Source organism: Perna viridis, chromosome 11 (genome assembly GCF_037379345.1).
Source record: "Perna viridis isolate PV_CMFRI_1.1 ecotype Kerala chromosome 11, ASM3737934v1, whole genome shotgun sequence".
Classification (NCBI taxonomy): domain Eukaryota; kingdom Metazoa; phylum Mollusca; class Bivalvia; order Mytilida; family Mytilidae; genus Perna; species Perna viridis.
Window position 1 is genome coordinate 13,282,184 of NC_142455.1, and position 18,753 is coordinate 13,300,936.

Below are 18,753 nucleotides of genomic sequence, written 5' to 3' on the forward strand. Positions count from 1 at the left end.
CTTTGCCTTGCCGGACTCACTGGGGGCTTTGAGCGACCCCCCCTCCCCCAAAGACCCCTCGCCGTAATTTTGCGTACAACTAAAACAGGCCTAGCTACGCCAAAGCCAAATCAATACCGATTATTTCACATTCCTATACTGTAGGATGCACTATACAGTTACATTACGGCGCACAGTTTCGCACAAAAAAGTTACCCCCGCCAAATTTTGTAAAACTTAAAATTAAAAGTTGAATTTTGGTGGATATTGTTTAAATGTAGTTAAGCATTTATACATAGACAGATGTAATATATGTATTGGTAAACAAGTGTGATTTAAATGAAGAATGGTATCCGGAACGTTTCAGTCCCCTGTCGTATTAGGTTCTCTCCTCAGCATCATATGGCGGATTTTCAAAATAATTTCAAAATAATAATTTCGCACGAACTTTTGGAACTAAAATTATGTATTATTTTTACCCTTTTTCCACCTACTCCATGCATGCTTTCATCCTGTGGTAGTGTCTAAATGCCCGATATTTTATAAAACAGTATTTAGATCTTGGTTTTGGAAAGGCACCTCTGATTTGTATTAAAACTCAGTAATATTTGTTTTCAGTATGTTACCACGGCTACTGGATTTTATAACAATAATCACTAAATTACTTATAAATGACTTGAACCCCCACACACCAAGGATTTAAAAATATGCACTTTTTCTTAAGACAAAACACTAGAAATTGCTGTGAGGACTGCCTCAAAACAGCTTTATTTCAACAAAATGAGACAAAATTTTCAGAAATGACCTAACTGTATTGTACTACCTCACCTATTGCATCCACAATTTTCAATTATAAAAGCTATTGTAGGACTTCGAGATTGAAGACTTCAATTCTAAATCACCTAATTGTTCTTGCAAAAATCTCTCCATTCAAATATGGTCCACCCAGTCATGTCATTACGGGAGATTTAAACATCATCGAAAACGAATTACTCCGTAAGGTCCTTTTTAAAGGTCCAAAGTACCGTGAACCACGCTCATTAAATTGAAATTATGACTTTTTTAAAGTTCTTATGGATGACGTGTAGGACTTCGCAAGAAAATAGATAAAACGAGAACCAGAAGACATTGATTCTCTGTCAGAGTAGGTAAAGGTTGTGGGGTCTCTGTTTGATACGTATGAAAGTTAAAGGTAGGTCAATGAGTGTCAACGCTACATCAATTTCCAAAGACCCCGTTGTAGCAAACACATTGTCTATTATACACGACAAATATGTTGTAATACCAACAGACAAAGACCAAAACTATATTTTTTTGTCTGCAAAACGTATTTAATCCAATGTATATTATCAGAAGTAGACGTAGAAAATAATAGCAGTTATAACACCTATATTGTTACCATACTCTCCAAAGAAGAGATAGTGGAAAACCATGAATCTGTGCTATCCTGTTTATGTATTTCTACCAATGCTGATGGTTGTGATCTACCGTCTATGTACTGGAATCCTAAACTCCACAAGAATCCATACGAACAACGCTTCATAGCTGGATCTGCAAAAATGTACCACCAGACCTCTTTCAAATCCTTTAACTTGTATACTCACAGCTGTCAAAGAGGGTCTCCAGACACTTGTTACCCTCTTAATGGTATTAATTCAATGTGGATCCTGAAAATTTGAAAGACCTTCTGGAAACCCTTAATTCAAGATTTTTATCGGGATTCAATAGCAGTTAAACCTATGGTTATTTCTTTCCTCTTTCGTCTACCCCGGAAGACGCTTACCCAACCGGTTCACCTGAACTAAGAACTGCATGGAAGCATGGACCAGGTGAGCGTCCTCTGCTTTTCTAGAAACAAAAAGTCAAGTACACGAAAGAGGTTGGAAAAATTGACACGTTGAAAAAAAATCAGTTTTCGTGGTGCAGATGTATACACCATAACGATCCACGAATTCATGGTGACAACCATTAAACTTCTGTAGTGATGACTTTAATTTTGTATCGACTTATCCCTGTTCCAGAAGCCTAATTGTAAGAAGTCTAGCGTGATACAACAAGTCTGCATAGACATAAAACACAAATGCAAAATTTTAAGCAAAAAACAATATACTTATATACAAATCCATAGGTAACAGTACTTAAAATACGGAAATCAGATAATTTGCAAAAGTGCTTTTATTTCATTTTATAGTTTTGTTAAACATACATAAACAGCATAAGCACTCTTTTATCCATATCAAGTATTTTATTTGTGATAATTGTATACATATTGCATAAAATATACTTCAAAATATGAAAAGCTTTTCAAAATATACCTTCTTCCTGCAAAAATCATCAGGTATATAAAAAGTAAAATAATTAAATATTGTTCTGTGAGTGTTATCAAATGAACAAGTAAAAACAATCTATATGGGTTATCTCCCTTCAATTTTTCCATAATTCTTATATATGAAAATAAAGATGCAATCAATCAACCATAGGATCGTTTATACTATGTTACTAATGTAGTACAACTAATATTACTATATCAAAGTAATCGATGTGTATATTTTTAATCATTACATAAGTGCCTAGTTCCTTGTCTGAGCGGATATGTACATGATGTAAAATTGCAGAATTATACAGAGAAAATTGAGTATATATAGCAGTGGCATCATTAGATTTGCCAGATCATTCTCAAGAAGTCATCTCAAGGTTAGTTGAACCCCCAATTTGCTTGTGTGTGTGTGTGTGTTTAATTATTATTTTGTTTTGATTTTGTTTTTTAAGACGATTAGTTTAAAGTGATTATTAAAATAATATTTAACAAGAAATTATGATAACAATTAAAGAATTAATGAAACCGATAACAGTAAAATATTGATAATAAATAAATACAATAATAATGGTTAAAAACGAAACTAGAATAAAAGTATGATAATAGTATAAAAATATATACGAATAAAAACAATAATTATTATAAAAGATAAACGATATTGATTATTATTATTATCATTATTTACATTATAAGTGATATATCGTCTAACAAAAACACTTTTCGCTTTGTTGTTTCCCTTGGTTTAATTTTTTTTATCTCCATAAGCTCTTCAACGATATTGTATATTAATGTGTATCTATCAAAGAAAGATATATACCCTACCTATGTTTAAAGTGTATTTGTTAAGGCGATTGGTTTGTTCCTTAAAAACATAAAACTTATATATTAACACACTTCACTTGTTTTTTTTAGCGCCACTGGCATTTTTGATTTTATCATACATAATCATTTCAAATATTTATTTCACAAGGTTTTTGTCATGACACTAGTTTTAAAACAATACTTGAGAAAATTAGGAGGTTAAAGGACGACCATTTGATTTGATTCGAGAATAGGGGAGTGGTGGAAGAATTTTTGACTCGGACTGTTATGAAAATGAATATTTTGATTTTTAAGATAAAAAGATAGAAGAAAAAATACTTTGATCCTTTCAAATCACTTTAATCAGAATATCATGCTTTGATACATATAAAAAAAAAATGATTTGTTTCGATGCATGTAAAAAATATATCCAAAAAAATCTTCCTATTTCGAATGGTCGTCCCCTGACCATATATTATGTCAGTTTTTTCTCATAAATCGGACTAGTGTATTATAAATGACTTGAAATTAGTTGAAGATATGCACTACAATAAAAGATATCAAATACTAAAGATTTAAATTAATAAGTATATCTTATTTCTAAGTTTAGTATCACCATGAACAAGTCAATCCTCTTGGTAGTCATCCCATGTCTGCTGGCTGTAGCTTTGAGCCAATTTAACAATGGTATCCAAGGCGGTTACTATGGCAGTCCATACAATGTGTATCAGACACAGAACAGACTCTACAACTACGGAAACGTCGCCACTGCCCAGGTACAGGGAGCTAAAATCCTCAACTACCGTAAGTTTGATATTTAAATAATTTGAAACGGCAACAGCGAAAATGTTTTTTTTGTAGCATTCATCGCACTGGGGGAAAAATGTGTTAGAGTTCTGACGGATTCGCTTATCATTTCCAGAGAAAAACGCGATTACGTTGAAATAATAAATTATCCTTATTTTAAAATTACTCTAGCCGTTGCGAAAAATCCAACTGTCTTACCTAAGGTATTGTGGAATTTTATTGGATGGGGTCGCTTTAGGAAGAATTTAGGGTACACTCTCATTATCAACAACAATGTAATTTTAACTTCTGTAAACTTTTTTCACTTAGCGTTGTCAACCAGTCATTAAGCATGAACTTGATTTTTGATTAAATCATTATGCAAGAATTGAGGGCCAATCCAAAGATCTGTTATAACTAATCATTTTCATTTGCAGTGTTTGGTTTCCTCCTCCTTCTTGACCTGACCAACGTCACCGGAAACTCACTCAAGACACTGGGTTAAACTTGGTAGGTAGAAATAGAATTACATGTAAAAAACGATTTTTCTGTGACTTTTGAAATTAATGCGCATGTTCATTTTAAGACAGAACTATGAAGCACTCCAGTTAAGAATAATTCAAGTTCTATAACATGTGATACACACCCAAAAAGCCTACACATTTTTATTTTTGTTGTTCTATATTTTTATGTAATAACTATTTCTTCCAATTTGCCTGTCTTACGAGATAATCTACTTTGAAAATCCGTCAGTTTCTATTGCATTTTAAAAATCATGCAAAATATGATTCATGATTGGAAGCCTACATATTTTAATTTTTAATATGTTGTTTCAACTGTTATAGTAAACAGAAATTAACATGTGGTTTTTCATATAAACCGTGTTCTTAGTAGACATATAATATAGAAAGTACTATATAATTCAAAATTAATGGCGGTAACTCGGTATATGATACTAAAAAACAATAGAAACTTTTGGAATTTCAATGTGGATCTATGAGTAGGCAGATTGGAATGAATAATTATACATTTCATCATATAGACATATGAAGCAACTTGATAACAAAAATAAAAATGTGTAGCCTTGTATGAGGTGTAACACATATTGCATAATATGCATGATTCTTACAAATACTACTTTTTAATAAAAAAAGTTAATGGTTCTTTTATGTCTATAATTATCAAGGAATATAGTCAGCTTCATATTCAAATACTACAACCCTTCCAAGTCAATTTTTATCTTCCTGTATTAACTATGAATGACCTTTCAAACTTCCCACACTTTCCAATCATTAACGCTGTGCTATGCACCCTTCCCTTAAATTGTGTACATTTCAAAACCTACACAAAATGTTTCTATCACCATATTTGAAATTGGTCGTTATCGTTTCAAAGATTTATGCGTTAAGTACCACGTGACCAGGGTTTAGCAAACGTTTCAACTAGAAAAAAAATTGTGCTATGCTGAACTAATACCTTTGTCTTTTTATATATCGGTAGATCGTTCCCATCGAAATTCACAGATAAAATTATTTCATATCCCAAAATATAGTCATTCCAAATTTGAACACCATCGTTAAACAGTAAGATATCACAAAAAGCGGGAGGAATATGCGCGGTATGATGAGTACGACCTACATTAGCTGTGAGCTGTTGTACTATGTTCTTTTTTATATCATGACATTTAAATCATTTTTAAATGGTAGTTGTGAGGACGATTTCTAAAAAAACGAAGCAATATTCTGTAATGTGACCTTTCCATATTATGCATATGTGCTTTATTTCTTAACAAATAATTTGAAATATTCATGATTGGTATTTTTGTATTTCATATAATCTTTCTGATATAGCGTCGAGATGAATCAAATGCATATTTATCAAGCCAGTTCCTCCCAAAATGCGACGAACCAATTCGCTACAGAGCCCCACAGGGTCATGTCTTTTTTTATAATTCAGGAAAGATAATGTAGGCAGATAAGGTCCTGGTGCTTTCCAAATTTGACATTTCTAACATCGTTGGGAAGTTTTCAGACCCTTACAAATGTATATGTATTTCATTTTTAAATGTTTTTTTTCAGATCTGCTAACTTAATAGGAGTTGGAAACAATGGCTAAGGGAGAAGAAACATCACTGTTCGATGTTAAAGAAAATAACAAAGTATAATGCTGGTGCTACTGATTAATAAAATTATGAAAATTGTAACGTTTATTATTGTGTTAATATGTATATTTAAAATAATCTCTGTTGGAATCATGCCTTGAATGAAGCATGTTCAGACAAATATCATCACTTAAATAATGAAATTTCACAACACGTGACACCAGATTACAAAAGAGACCAGATTACTAAAATTTACCTTTGTGGCCCAAGTTCCAATTTAATTGATATAAACTGCAAGTGAACAAAGTCTGTTAAGAGGGTGTCTACGCAATAACCAGACAGTGGGCGACACATAAGAAATTTTGCTCTCGGGGAATTTTCCTCTATTTCATATCGCAAATGCATCCTTTCTCAAAGTTAATGTTTTGATTAACTGCAAGAATTGAAGTGAAGTAAATTACATAAAAAGCATTGAAATTCATTGAAAAACGGGGATACTTTTAAGACACGGAAAACGGAAGGCCTTGTGAAATACAAAATATATAAGACAACTGACAGAAAAATTAATCGTTTGCATCAAATTCGTCACCATTTTGATCATTTTCAACTTAAAGGCACTTTCTCTCGTTCCATCGATGTATAAAGAATAAACAAACTTCAGAATTTCTGAAGGAGCAACAAGTAGTAGGAACAAAATTACAATTGCCAGTAACGTAGCCGTAATATGATTCGTCCTTGAGCGTCTCTTATATAATACCTTTCCTTTTTGTGAATATAAAGACAAAACACTATGCCTAGCAAAAAATGTATTGCCTTCTGCCATATCCTGCTGTTTCGACATATTTGGCTGTGAGGGCTGTTTAAAAAAACTTTTGTTTCTGCAATAACCACGCGAAAATCCGTCCTGCTTTTCACTTTCACATTTGTCATATCTAGACGTCTCTGACGCTGAGTTCCGTCGAGTTTGTGGTGAAAATTGTTCTTTTATTTCAGAGTACTCAGGAGATTCTGTAAGTTTTTTAATCCTCGGTAAGCTATTGGCTTTTCCTAAGTCCGGTATGCTTTGGGCTTTTATAGGGCCTATGCTGTTTTCGTTTTTGTTAGCTAAAATCAATGATTCATTTTTTACAACTTCTTTAAATTTGTAATTGTTTTCTGTCAAATCGACCTCCGTTTGATTATTCTTGTTAAGACTCGATCTGCTGCCACTATTACTGCTGTTGTGTTGTTTCCTTGGTTCACAAAGATTATGTCCAGCTAACATTGGTATGTTTGTCATTCGACGTCGACGTTGCTTCGAAAAAATGAGCTTTTTTACAATAAACAGATTAAAAAAGCATATTGATATACATGGGACAAAATCAAAGAAAATTGCCCATAGAATTCGTCGATGAACAATACCATTATCGGTGATTCTTTGTTCTAATGTATAAATAACTGTTTTGTTGACTTCTAAATATGAAACTTGACATTCAAATGCTAGCGGAATAGTAGCACCGAAGCACGTAATGAATACTGTTACAACGGCAAAACGTGACCTAGAAAGGGATATTACTCTTTTTGCAATTAGTGGATGGATAACTGCAATATACCTTTCACCTGAAATCACAACAGTAAGCCACGTTGACGTTGATATAAAATACGTTATAATGCAAGGGACAAGCAGATAGAAGTATGCCATCATAACAGTATTTTGTTCATCAACTAACGAAATCAAGACAACAAATAAGCAGAATGCTAGATTGGATGCAGATAGTGCAAGTAAACTCAAATTGGATGATTTTTCCATGGCCTTTACTGACACTTGGAAATAAGTTCTGATAAAAACAATCAAGTTAAATGCATTACCAATCATTCCGAAGAGTGCAATGAAAGGAATGCCTCTTTTCATCACAATCGAATGAAAAGCCTCCTCTAAATTTTCATAATAGTTTGTCAAATTCAAAATAATTTCTTCTTCATCCATTGTTTCGTTTAAGTACCAGTAATAAGATCCCATATCTGAAACTACAGAAAATGTTACACTTTAATTAAAGAAGCATATACATGTATGTAGATATACTTCCTTAAGAATTATTTGTTTAACGAAACTGTTCTCCGATAAATTTCCAGACTATTGCTACCCAATCAATATCAGAACTTTAGGCTTTACACATTGCAATTAAGTCTTGGTTTTTCGCAAAAAACACATCTTAAAATAACTCATACCTGGATAAAACTTTCAGATCTTCTAAATAATTTATTTGGATTTGATATGAGAATTTTATAGGTCATTAAAGATAAAATAAAGATAGAGGTATCATGTTGTGAAATATGATTTTTTTTTTATAAAACATGATAATTTTCAGAAATTTACACTCCTTAGTTAGGTTTAGCAACTCGGGGGGGGGGGGGGGGTCTTAAGAAATCAAAGGACGCGTACACTGGTCGATACTCCAAGGTTTCAGTCGAGTATTGGTTGCCAATTTCTTGTTGTTTCGTTGTGATATTTTGGTTATTTCATGTTCTTTGTTGTGTATTTCTTTCCCTGCCCAGCTGGTATCCTTTGATTGTATTCTTTTGATTACCCTTACAATCCTGATTCCCACCTACTCAGAATTGAATAAGTGAATAATATATAAGTGAATTAAATAATGAATGTTACCATCACCCTTTATATTTTTTATATTCCCGGCTTTGGCTTCTTTTTTATAAGATTCAAAGCAAAAGGAGGTAAATATCTACAAATTTGACATCCGACTGACTGGTTTACTGTCCAATTATTGAAGCAACCGACAACAGTAGACTTCAAATTCAAATATTTATTTTTTTAGGGCCGCGGTAAGTACTTGGATATTTTTAAATAAGTTATTTCAAAACATTCTGGTACTTACCGAAGTGAAGATAGTTTCATTTTCCTACAAAAGGGCTTTCTGATTTTCTTTTCCCAAATTTACCTCATACTAATCCCGATCCCTGTTTATGAATTTAAGAGGAAGTCCATGCAAAAGCCAGGCAGTGGGTGCATCCTATCTACCTCAAAGTTGAATGTTGTTTTTTGATTAACAGCAAAGGTTAAAGAGAAATTAATTACACAAAAAGCGTTTAAAAATCATCAAAAAGGGAGACAACTCTTTACTTTTGTGCAAAATTTGGTTTGCTTGGTTAGGGAAAAAAACAGTGGTTTCAAATTTACCATGTGGCAGTCATATATAACATCGGGATACATTTAAAAGTATGTAAAGTATAAAATGTTTACTCTTCCATTACATCCGGGCCACGTTCATGATTTTTTATGTACACATTACCATGTTTGTCTGTCTGATCAAAAGAATATGATCGAAGGATAAAGACTAGACAGGGAAAATCATAATTAAAATGATGATGTCATTCCTAAGTTAAATTGTTGTTTTGGTGATTGTTTGTGTGTGTGTGTGTATGTGTTTTCCTGTGTGTCGTGTGTATTCTATTTTCCCTGTCCAGTCTTTATCCTTCGATCATATTCTTTTGATCTACGTTAGAATACTGGTTCCCCTGATATCTCTTTCTACCAACCAAAATAATACAATGTAAAAGTAGAAATTATATTTTAATTATTATCAATTTTATAATTATTACTATTTTTTAATATCATTATACATTTTAACTTAATTCAAATACTAGTACTTTTATCATCATCATCATTTGAATATATTTTCATCATTATCATCAATATTATTATCATAATTGTTACTATTATTATCACTATTATCATTATCATTATCATAATTGTTACTATTATTATCATTATTATACTTATTAACTTAAACCAATACACTTACCTCGTCAAATGAAGGAAAATTAATGGCAATGAATGGCCAGTCACGTGACGAAAGTTGTAAGAGGGAAAACTGTAAGGAAGGATCGTCAGTAATGCGATAACAGCTTGATAATTGTTGATATTTAATTGCAGAAAGCATTTGTATTCATTGTGAGAGCTACGACTCGGTAAGAATTACTGCAATTTGTAAGAAACAGGCAAACTTGAAAAATAATGACTCTTGCTCAGACAAAACGTACGAACTTGAGTAAGGGGGTACATAATTTAAGGTCCATTAAAGACCAATTGAGACACTGCATTCGTCTTAGAAGTTTCAGATGATACCAAAAAGAGATTTCAAATTTACAACAAAATGATAGGGGATAGACTGATAGGGGGAAAAGTGAGTTATCTCCCTTTTTATGGTCATATGATTTATACCTAAAATTACTAATAATTGGAAAATAATTGAATGCTGTTTAAGCATTTCAGATAACATTTTGAATAAGATTTCATTAAAATATTTTTGGAATATGATCAAGTTCTACTTTCAATGTAATTATCGATACATTAAATAATGTCGACTTACAACATAATTTAGGTTTAATATTCTTTTTTTCATTTCCTTTTGTTTTTTTTTTTTGTGTATGTTGGAAAGTCAGAAATAAAAATGATAGTTTTGTATTATTATTATTATTACAGAGATTTCCTTGGGTTAAATTTGTTGCCTCTGGATTTGGCCTCCTATTTGGATGTGAGGTTATAGAGTAATCAAGGGAACAAAGGTTATAGCGGTAATCAAAAGAATGTAATCCAGGGACAAAGACCAGACATGGAAAACAGACAAACACAACAAAGAACTTAAAGTAACTAAAAGCATACATACAAAGTAACAAAAGTAAATGAGCAACTCGGGCTCCACTAAAAACTGGGAGCATGGACCAGGTGCACCGGTAGGGTGAGGTTATAACAATCTTATAGAGTTTCATATTTGCACCTCCCTAAGTTTTAATGCTGCTGGTGATATGTCACTCCTTCATACACGTTACAGCATACATACTGAAAATAACAATATTCATATCAGATTGCAGTTGGTACTTTAGTATTTGAAATTTGGAAACAAATAGTATACTTTAACTAAAATAGACTTTTCAAAATCTTAAAGAGACAAAATTTGCAAATACTCCGATGGTTATTTCAGGAGATTGTGAAATTTAAAAACTTGGATAAACAATATAAACCCCTGCATGTCTTTTTTCATGTACCGCACCTTATATATATATTTCCTGATTCTAAGACACAGAAGTACATAATTAACACCCAATCTACCATAAAACCATGCAAAAGCTTTACAAATGGGTCCACATGAAAAGTCAATGGATTTTATTGAAATTTTGTTTATATATTAAGATGGATATGGGCATAAAAAAATTTTTTTTTGTTTTTTTTGTTTTTGTGCTCTTAGTATAGATGCTACAGCGCCATCTGTAGAGTGACAATATTTCCCGTACTTTTTTTCTGCTTATTTGTTGAAATATGACATATTTTGATCCCATAATTGTGTAATGAAAATTGTATTTACACTTGACATATATTGTTCTATCAAACCAGTACGAACTATTCTTCAATATTCAACCCAGAAAAATTCTATCTGATGATCCTGTTTCCATAGCAACTGATTAAAAGAAGGCCTTAATTGGCCTATTTTAAATATCCCTTAAACTTTTATCCATTAAAAGCTTAAAAACTTCCAAGGGACCACATTTTAAAAAAATTTTGGGTTCTTTCATACCATTCAAACAAAAATTGAACTGGGCCTTTTATATTTGTTACTATAGTAACCATTTGAAAATTCCCAATTTTTAGATATATTTCAGTGATTTTATACTTTTAACCTTAGGAAAACACACTATTTTGAGGCAATAATTATTCCGATCTTTTTCTTCATGAACAACCACCATCTTATTCTAATATAGTTGCATTGTGACAATTGCTGATGCTGTTTATTTCTCTTTAGATACCAAATTATTGGGGGAAAAATCTGAAAAATCTGCTTTCCTCTCTTAAAACTAGTCTCAAATTTGGCCTAATTATGGTATATCATGCAGAAAATGCATCTATTGTTTTGTTGACCATATTGCTAATAAATATAATTATATATTTTGTACCAGTGTAAAAATACTGCCGAAAATAAATGCAAATTATGAAGGAGTTATTTCCGCTTGCGTAACTCTCCACTTTTGTAACCATGAAAACAAAAACAACATCTGGACCAGACACACAGACAGAGGGATGATGAAGAACACAGGAATATATATATTTATCTAACCATAGCAGTTGGCTACAGATGTAAACAAATGTATTATAAGTATTAAAAGCATGTTTTCAATGCCCTCTCCCGATTTTATTTTATTGGAAATAATTATTCGCATTGGATTTACCATTACAAATCTTAACGAGAAATGAAAGACGGGCAGGGTGTCATATGTTGGAGACTTAAGAGAATGGTAATGGTAGCATCTTGATTGAGATGATGAAAATTGATATACATATTTATGTAAGTATGTTATTTAAGGAGGCAGACCTAGGGTAAGGGACATAACTCTTAAAAATCATTCATACGTTTATATTCGGCATTTTACATCAATCCTATGTAAGTATCTAATTAACTTGGATTCATTTTATTCTGCTTCAAACAAAAGCTTGAGAGGCTTTGGTAAAATTGAATATAATACAATCATAATTGTCACTGATTTCATGATTTCAAACTTAAAGGTAAACAAGCACAAAATCATTGACAAAACTTACATTCAATAAAAGGTGAAACCATAGTACAAGTATCAGTGGAAGATATATATATCTTTGCTATCAAACTACGTTTCTGTTCATATTTTCCTGGCATGTCTACTGTATCTGTAAGATTTGCTGGAATGATACTAAGTAGTAATTCGTTTACATGAACCTAAATGCAGAAAAAGCTTGATATACATTTATAGTAGTACAACAGCTTTTTCAGATGTTTCAACTTTTACGCTACGTGTCTAGTTTTAATAGAAATACAGAACCCAAAAGAAAAGGAAGAAGATATCATCTTGAGATGCGTATGAAATGCAGCACAAGATCATAGAAAACAACTTTTGAAAGTTGACCTACAAATTGAACTTTTACTGAAGTTACTACGTAGTGTAGACAACCAAGATGATAGTTGTGACTCCCTATTGCCCCTTGTTGGTTGTTTACTTGTTGATTGCTTTGCAAGTATTTTAATTGCTGGATAACAATTTTCGTGGATTGGGGAAGAAACACAAAATCGTGAATTCGCGGTTTTGAGATTTTCAGTAAACACATCAAAGAGAATCTCCTTTTCGTTTGGAACCAATTTTCGTGGTTTGGCTTACCAATTTGTACCACACGAATAATAATACTATCACAGTATAACTTTGATATGACTACTTTCATACCCATTATTTATATCTCCTTTAAAAATATCTTTTGAACGGATTTTATTACATAATATTTTTAACTTTTGAACAGGTTATATGATATAACCAGGTTTTCAGCAGTTTACACTTACATGTACAAGTTCGTGGTTTTTAAAAGGTATAAACTACATGTATCTATGCCATATCCTCTATCACACTTTGAAATTATCCAGAAGAAAAACCCTTCAAATGAACTAACATTGGCTTTTTCTTAACATTTTTATCATGTGAAAATAGGTATTTGTCGTTTTTATTGGTATTTGTAAACAAAAATATGTTTTGCTTTTATATACTGAACCCAACGCTCTGAAAATGGCAAATCTCTAAGCATTTGAATGGTAGACTAGGACCCACGGAGTCACATGGCGAGACTTACAAACCCTATTAGGATACATGGTTTATTGTGAATATGATCACTAGGTACTTTCTATTACTTTTTTAATGTGTAACTTCTGTAAATTACATGAGATATTGCTGTTCTCAAAAGATACAAACTAAGAAAGTATTAGATACTAAAAAAAATCAAACCAATGAAATATCATTTTTACATGGCTTTCAATATACTACCGGCAGTATTAAAGTATTAGACTTTATAAAAATCAGACATTGGGTGATTCATGCATGTCAAAAACCCACCAAAGTAATCATTATTTCTCATTCAGAAACAGTTACAGATCGCATAACCAGTCTTAGATTGTCAATCGTTTGTTGCACTTTCGAGCTAAAAATTATATAGATTATGTACATGTATAACATTGATACACTTTGCAAGAGTTATCCTCTTTAATTTGGGTGATTTTAGTAGATCTGAATACAAAAACAACTTGATAAGTGAAAATATAGCATACTATTATGTAGACCGAAAAAGAATCGTTTGTTTGGTGGGGTTTTCTACAATAAGAAGTGTCATTTAAATGCACTCGTACTTAAAACTGACGTAACATCAACTTACATTACACAATGCACGACACCACACATGATTTTAACCATTGCAAAAACTACATTGCATAAAAAAACCAAAAATCCATCATGTTTTGCACTTTCCATTTTCCGTAACTCAGAAACAGAAAATTTAATGTTAAAAACATATCGACTTGTCTTTGTCTAACAGTCTGTCCGTCAAGATCATTGTTATTTCCAGGTTGATTATCTAATAGACTCTGTTTGTTTGTTTGTTTGGGTTTAACGTCCGAGCAGCAATATTTCAGCTATATTCAGACGATGAACATGAAATTGATGATAAAATGAACATGAAATGATGATGAAATGAAAAAGGGATGGGACACAAGGACAATTGGGTCGACAAATTTTGATTGCCACTGGAAATAGGGAGAGGTGGGTAGGGTCGGGCAATATTGCCTCCTGTGGCGGAGCCCTATGGTTCCTACTACGGGAGAATACCACAGTAGGGTTCTCTAACGTGCGAGGAACGTGGCATCTTTCCCAACACGATGCACCACTATGGTTTGCGGTCAGGTTTTCCGTATTATAGCCTGACAACCCCAGCATGTAACACGCCAGGGGTACCCCATTCCACCACCTGGGGCACACATCCCAGTTGCTCTGTGGGCAGAGCGCCCTAGACCCCGGCTCGGGTTCTGAGCACTATTTAGTCGCCTTTTACGTCAAGCTTAGCGTTGCTGCAGGCCTATTCTTTTAATACCCGGACCTGCACGGGGCTCTAATAGACTCTGAACTTCATTTACTTGATCAATTACCTCAGCCTGTAATAAGGGGAAATTGTCTTCAATGGCTTTTTTGCGAAGCTTGAAACTGGATGCAACAATCTTTACGCACTTTGGGGGTCTGTATGGTAGGTGTCCTCCAATGTTATGCAAACATCTGTAAGAAAAGAGTTATAATAAATTTTGAACATTAAAATGAACTATGGAAGTTTGTTTTCTTTTTATTTTGGTATTATGGAGTCTTTATAACACAACGTTGTGGAGTATAATTTAATGTCCCATTAGATGCCTTTTTGTTTATACAAGTGTATTAAAAAAAGAATTAGCAACACTAAATATTTAAATATTAAAACGCCGCTATCTAATATAAGGTTTTATCCATTTTGGCTTCCAATACTAAACTCGAATTCACCTCAGCCTGTTTGCATTTTTTAAAAATTATCTTTTATGTTACTCATAAATTCCTTTTAAAAGAAATGCCATTTAATTCATGTCGTTCTATACTACAACTCTCATACTCTCATAATTATTTCTCGTTCTTACCTCCAAGATCGAAATATTTCCATATTTATTTTTTCTACGAAAATTTTGCACTGAACGTATTGTTTATCCGCCATCTAGTTTCTATGGATATTTTGAAATATTCCCTATTATCACACAATTGTAGAGCTGAAAAACCACCATTTCCCGCCATATTTCTGCTCTTTACCTTTAGTAAACAGAAAAACCAGAAGGTCCGAATGAAAATGCTACAACTGGAACTTAATATGAGAATTACCACATAAAGTATTGAATTAGCAGGGAACCAGAAATATAGCGGGGAAAATCATGGTATTTCAGCTCTTCAATTGTGAGGTAATAGGGAACATCTCAAAATATCCATAGAAACAAGATGGCGGATAAACAATACCTTCAGTGCAAAATTCTCGTAGGAAATATAAATTTTGAATTTTTTTTGTCTATCCAGTTACCCTAGAGTGTTTATTCTACTGTAAAAATAGCTTATTTGTTATTTACGTTCAATATCATCACAATTGATACACCTGGGACTCAGTTAATGACTTGTGGCGATTTTCGTAGTCAGAACATATTTTTTTAATTAAAAAAACATGGGAATTTCGACTCCCGCGAAAATTTGCATAAATTCGACTCTACAAGTGATTGCATGACTAAATTTATTTTCTACATTAATAAACCACCAAAACTAATTTTCAAGAAAGAATTTTCAAAATAAAAATTTTAAAATATTACCCTTACCCCTAGAAAACTGGTCTCAGTATCAAACATAATTTTCATTCACAGCATACCGACACTGTGAAACTAATATTTTAGGCATTCAATATCTTATGTCATAAAGTGTTGGCCTTTTGGTTGAGAATTTGAAGCCTAGATATTGTTTATATTAAGCTCATCTTTATGATTATTCAAAATGTTCAATAATAGCCTTGGCTCCTTTATTAAAACAATACACTTAACTCGAATTATTAAAAAGGGATTAAGTCATACAAAAACATCAAACAATGGACAGAAACGTAAGGGAAAAAGACGCATACACAAAACAAACTAACGAGTAACCCGGATCCAATTAAAAATAAAAGTGGCAGGGAGTAATTAAGTGCACCGGTAGGTAAACGTCCTATGGTTTAAAAAAAAACGTCGAGTTGCTCATCTGGGTATGTAAGTCTCGTCATGTTACCCCGTGATTTCACAAGAATCGGGCATAGTCTACCATTCGGAGGCATGGAGACTTGTCATGTAGAGAGCGTTGAGTTTAGTGTTGAGAGCAAAACGTCTTTTTTGATAAAAAATACCGATAAAAAATGACAAATATCTATTTCTAAATGATAAAGGTATAAAAAAACAACATAAAATAGAAGATTTTGCATTTTTATACATTGTTTCGAGTACCCGGAAGTACACAATAAAATTCAGATCAGTCTTCGGTTTTCAATACGTTCTACGTCGTAAATTCCGGTAAAGTAAATGAAACTAGAACGAGACTTACATATCCTATTCGCATCCAATGAAATAGATGTTGAGAGACAGCGAAATCCAATATGTCTGGATCTAAAACGTGAATGGCTCTAAATCGCTCTCGATTGTCGGAAATTACTGGTTTAAAGTGATTATTTAAACTTTTTAATGCAGCCGCAGAGCTGGTGTTCTAGAAATTATACATGTTTCCATCCCAAGACATCATCAACATTCCATGCCACTTAAAAATTTTAAAATTATCTCAAATGCAGAAAGAAGACATTTTTCTTGGATTCCAAGGGAATTCTATACACAAGGTGTCCCTTAAATTTATGATTTTGGTTAGAAATCTGTTAAACTGAAGAATTGTAACTCCTTCAAGAATTTAGGCGCGATGATAGGCGCTAAGAAAAACGTAATAGTAAAAAACTCAACCAGCCAAACTATAATTTTAGAATAGGATCGGACAAAGTCTGGACGGATTCTACCGCCATAGGCATACTAGGTTTTTTTGTGTAGCGAGAAAGGCTGAGTTGTTCCGTTAATTTGATCAACATTCGTTAGTTTGGCGCAAATACAAAATGTAGTTCCGTCCGTCTTATGTAAAGCCTGGCCCAAATTCATATAGTGATAAAGAACCAAAGTAAACGGTGACAAATGGTAGAAATTTCTCCTCATTAGGTAGGTCGATGTGGTTATACATCCTATGCTCCTAAGGTTTTATTTGAAAAAAAAAAAAAAAAAAAAACACACACACTCTTAAGAAAAAATGTAGTCTTACCAACCTGTACATGCTTTATAGGTGGATTTAGTCTTATACTTCAGGGGGTAGGTCTAGGGAAAGGGATATAACTCTTGAAATCAGTGATATGCTTATATCATATTAAATTACACCAAAGCATATCAAGTTTCATGAGATTGATGTTAAATGCTGAATACAAACGTTCCAATGATTTGTACGTATTACCCTAGGTCTATTTCCTCAAGGTATAAACAGATAAACGAAGAAAGGACGTCTCATACCAGCCAACGAAGAACTCAGCACAGGAAAATTCGGACCGCCAAATGTCAAAATGTACAGCTCGGTGGTCCTTGGCCGAAATGCCTCAGGACCAAGTCAGGGGCGTAGCTAGGCCTGTTTTAGTTGTACGCAAAATTACGGCGAGGGGTCTTGGGGGGGGGGTCGCTCAAGGCCCCCAGTGAGTCCGGCAAGGCAAAGCCCTGAGGGAAACTCCTGAATTTTAACGATTTTGGAGCCAGTTTTTTAGAGCCTATACTACTTTATTTCATCTTTAAAATGTGTGTTTTTATTTTTGTTACTTTTTCCGAAAGTACGCAACTGCGTATTTGCGTATAGACAGCTACGCCCCTGCAAGTTGTCTTGTACTCAAAGCTATTCATGAAATTCATGACATTAATAATGTCACTGACGTGGGAATTCTGAATAGGGAGAATGGGAATTTGGTTTAAAAGTATTTATTCATTACAAAATTATATTTGATGACTGATAATAGATTTATTATTAATTAAATAACACTATAACAATAAAGTTGAAAATGATAGCACTTTCCGTATATCCGTTACACCCTTCATTTCGTGCATTATAAAGCTACGACTTCGTTGCTTCTAGTAGAATCACTAAAATCCCCAAAAATCTTTCGTAACACAGTTTTAGCTAATCATTTGCACGATATGAGAGACACTGACCATTAGCTGACTATTCTTATACTTGGTGTAATTTTTTTTTTCGTGTTAACATATAATACTCAATACTGTTAGACCCGATTTGCACTCATAAGTGGTATTTGAAATTCATGCCGGACTGAGGGGTTTCTTGGCTATCATTAGGG

General features: G+C 32.9%; 1 protein-coding gene across 2 annotated transcripts; it reads left to right on the forward strand.

Moving 5' to 3' along the window:
• Positions 1–2,551: 2,551 nt before the first annotated feature.
• Positions 2,552–6,086, forward strand: LOC148603055 (uncharacterized). Of its 2 annotated transcripts, none has more exons than XM_088553141.1 (4): positions 2,552–2,673; positions 3,703–3,901; positions 4,321–4,393; positions 5,962–6,086. In XM_088553141.1, the coding sequence occupies exons 2-3, from the start codon at positions 3,715–3,717 to the stop codon at positions 4,386–4,388; spliced, it is 255 nt and encodes an 84-aa protein (XP_088409267.1). In that variant the 5' UTR covers positions 2,552–2,673; positions 3,703–3,714; the 3' UTR covers positions 4,389–4,393; positions 5,962–6,086. The 2 variants fall into 2 exon arrangements, with proteins under 2 accessions (XP_088409267.1, XP_088409268.1); XM_088553142.1 differs by having other exon boundaries at positions 2,553–2,673; positions 3,708–3,901.
• Positions 6,087–18,753: the final 12,667 nt, after the last annotated feature.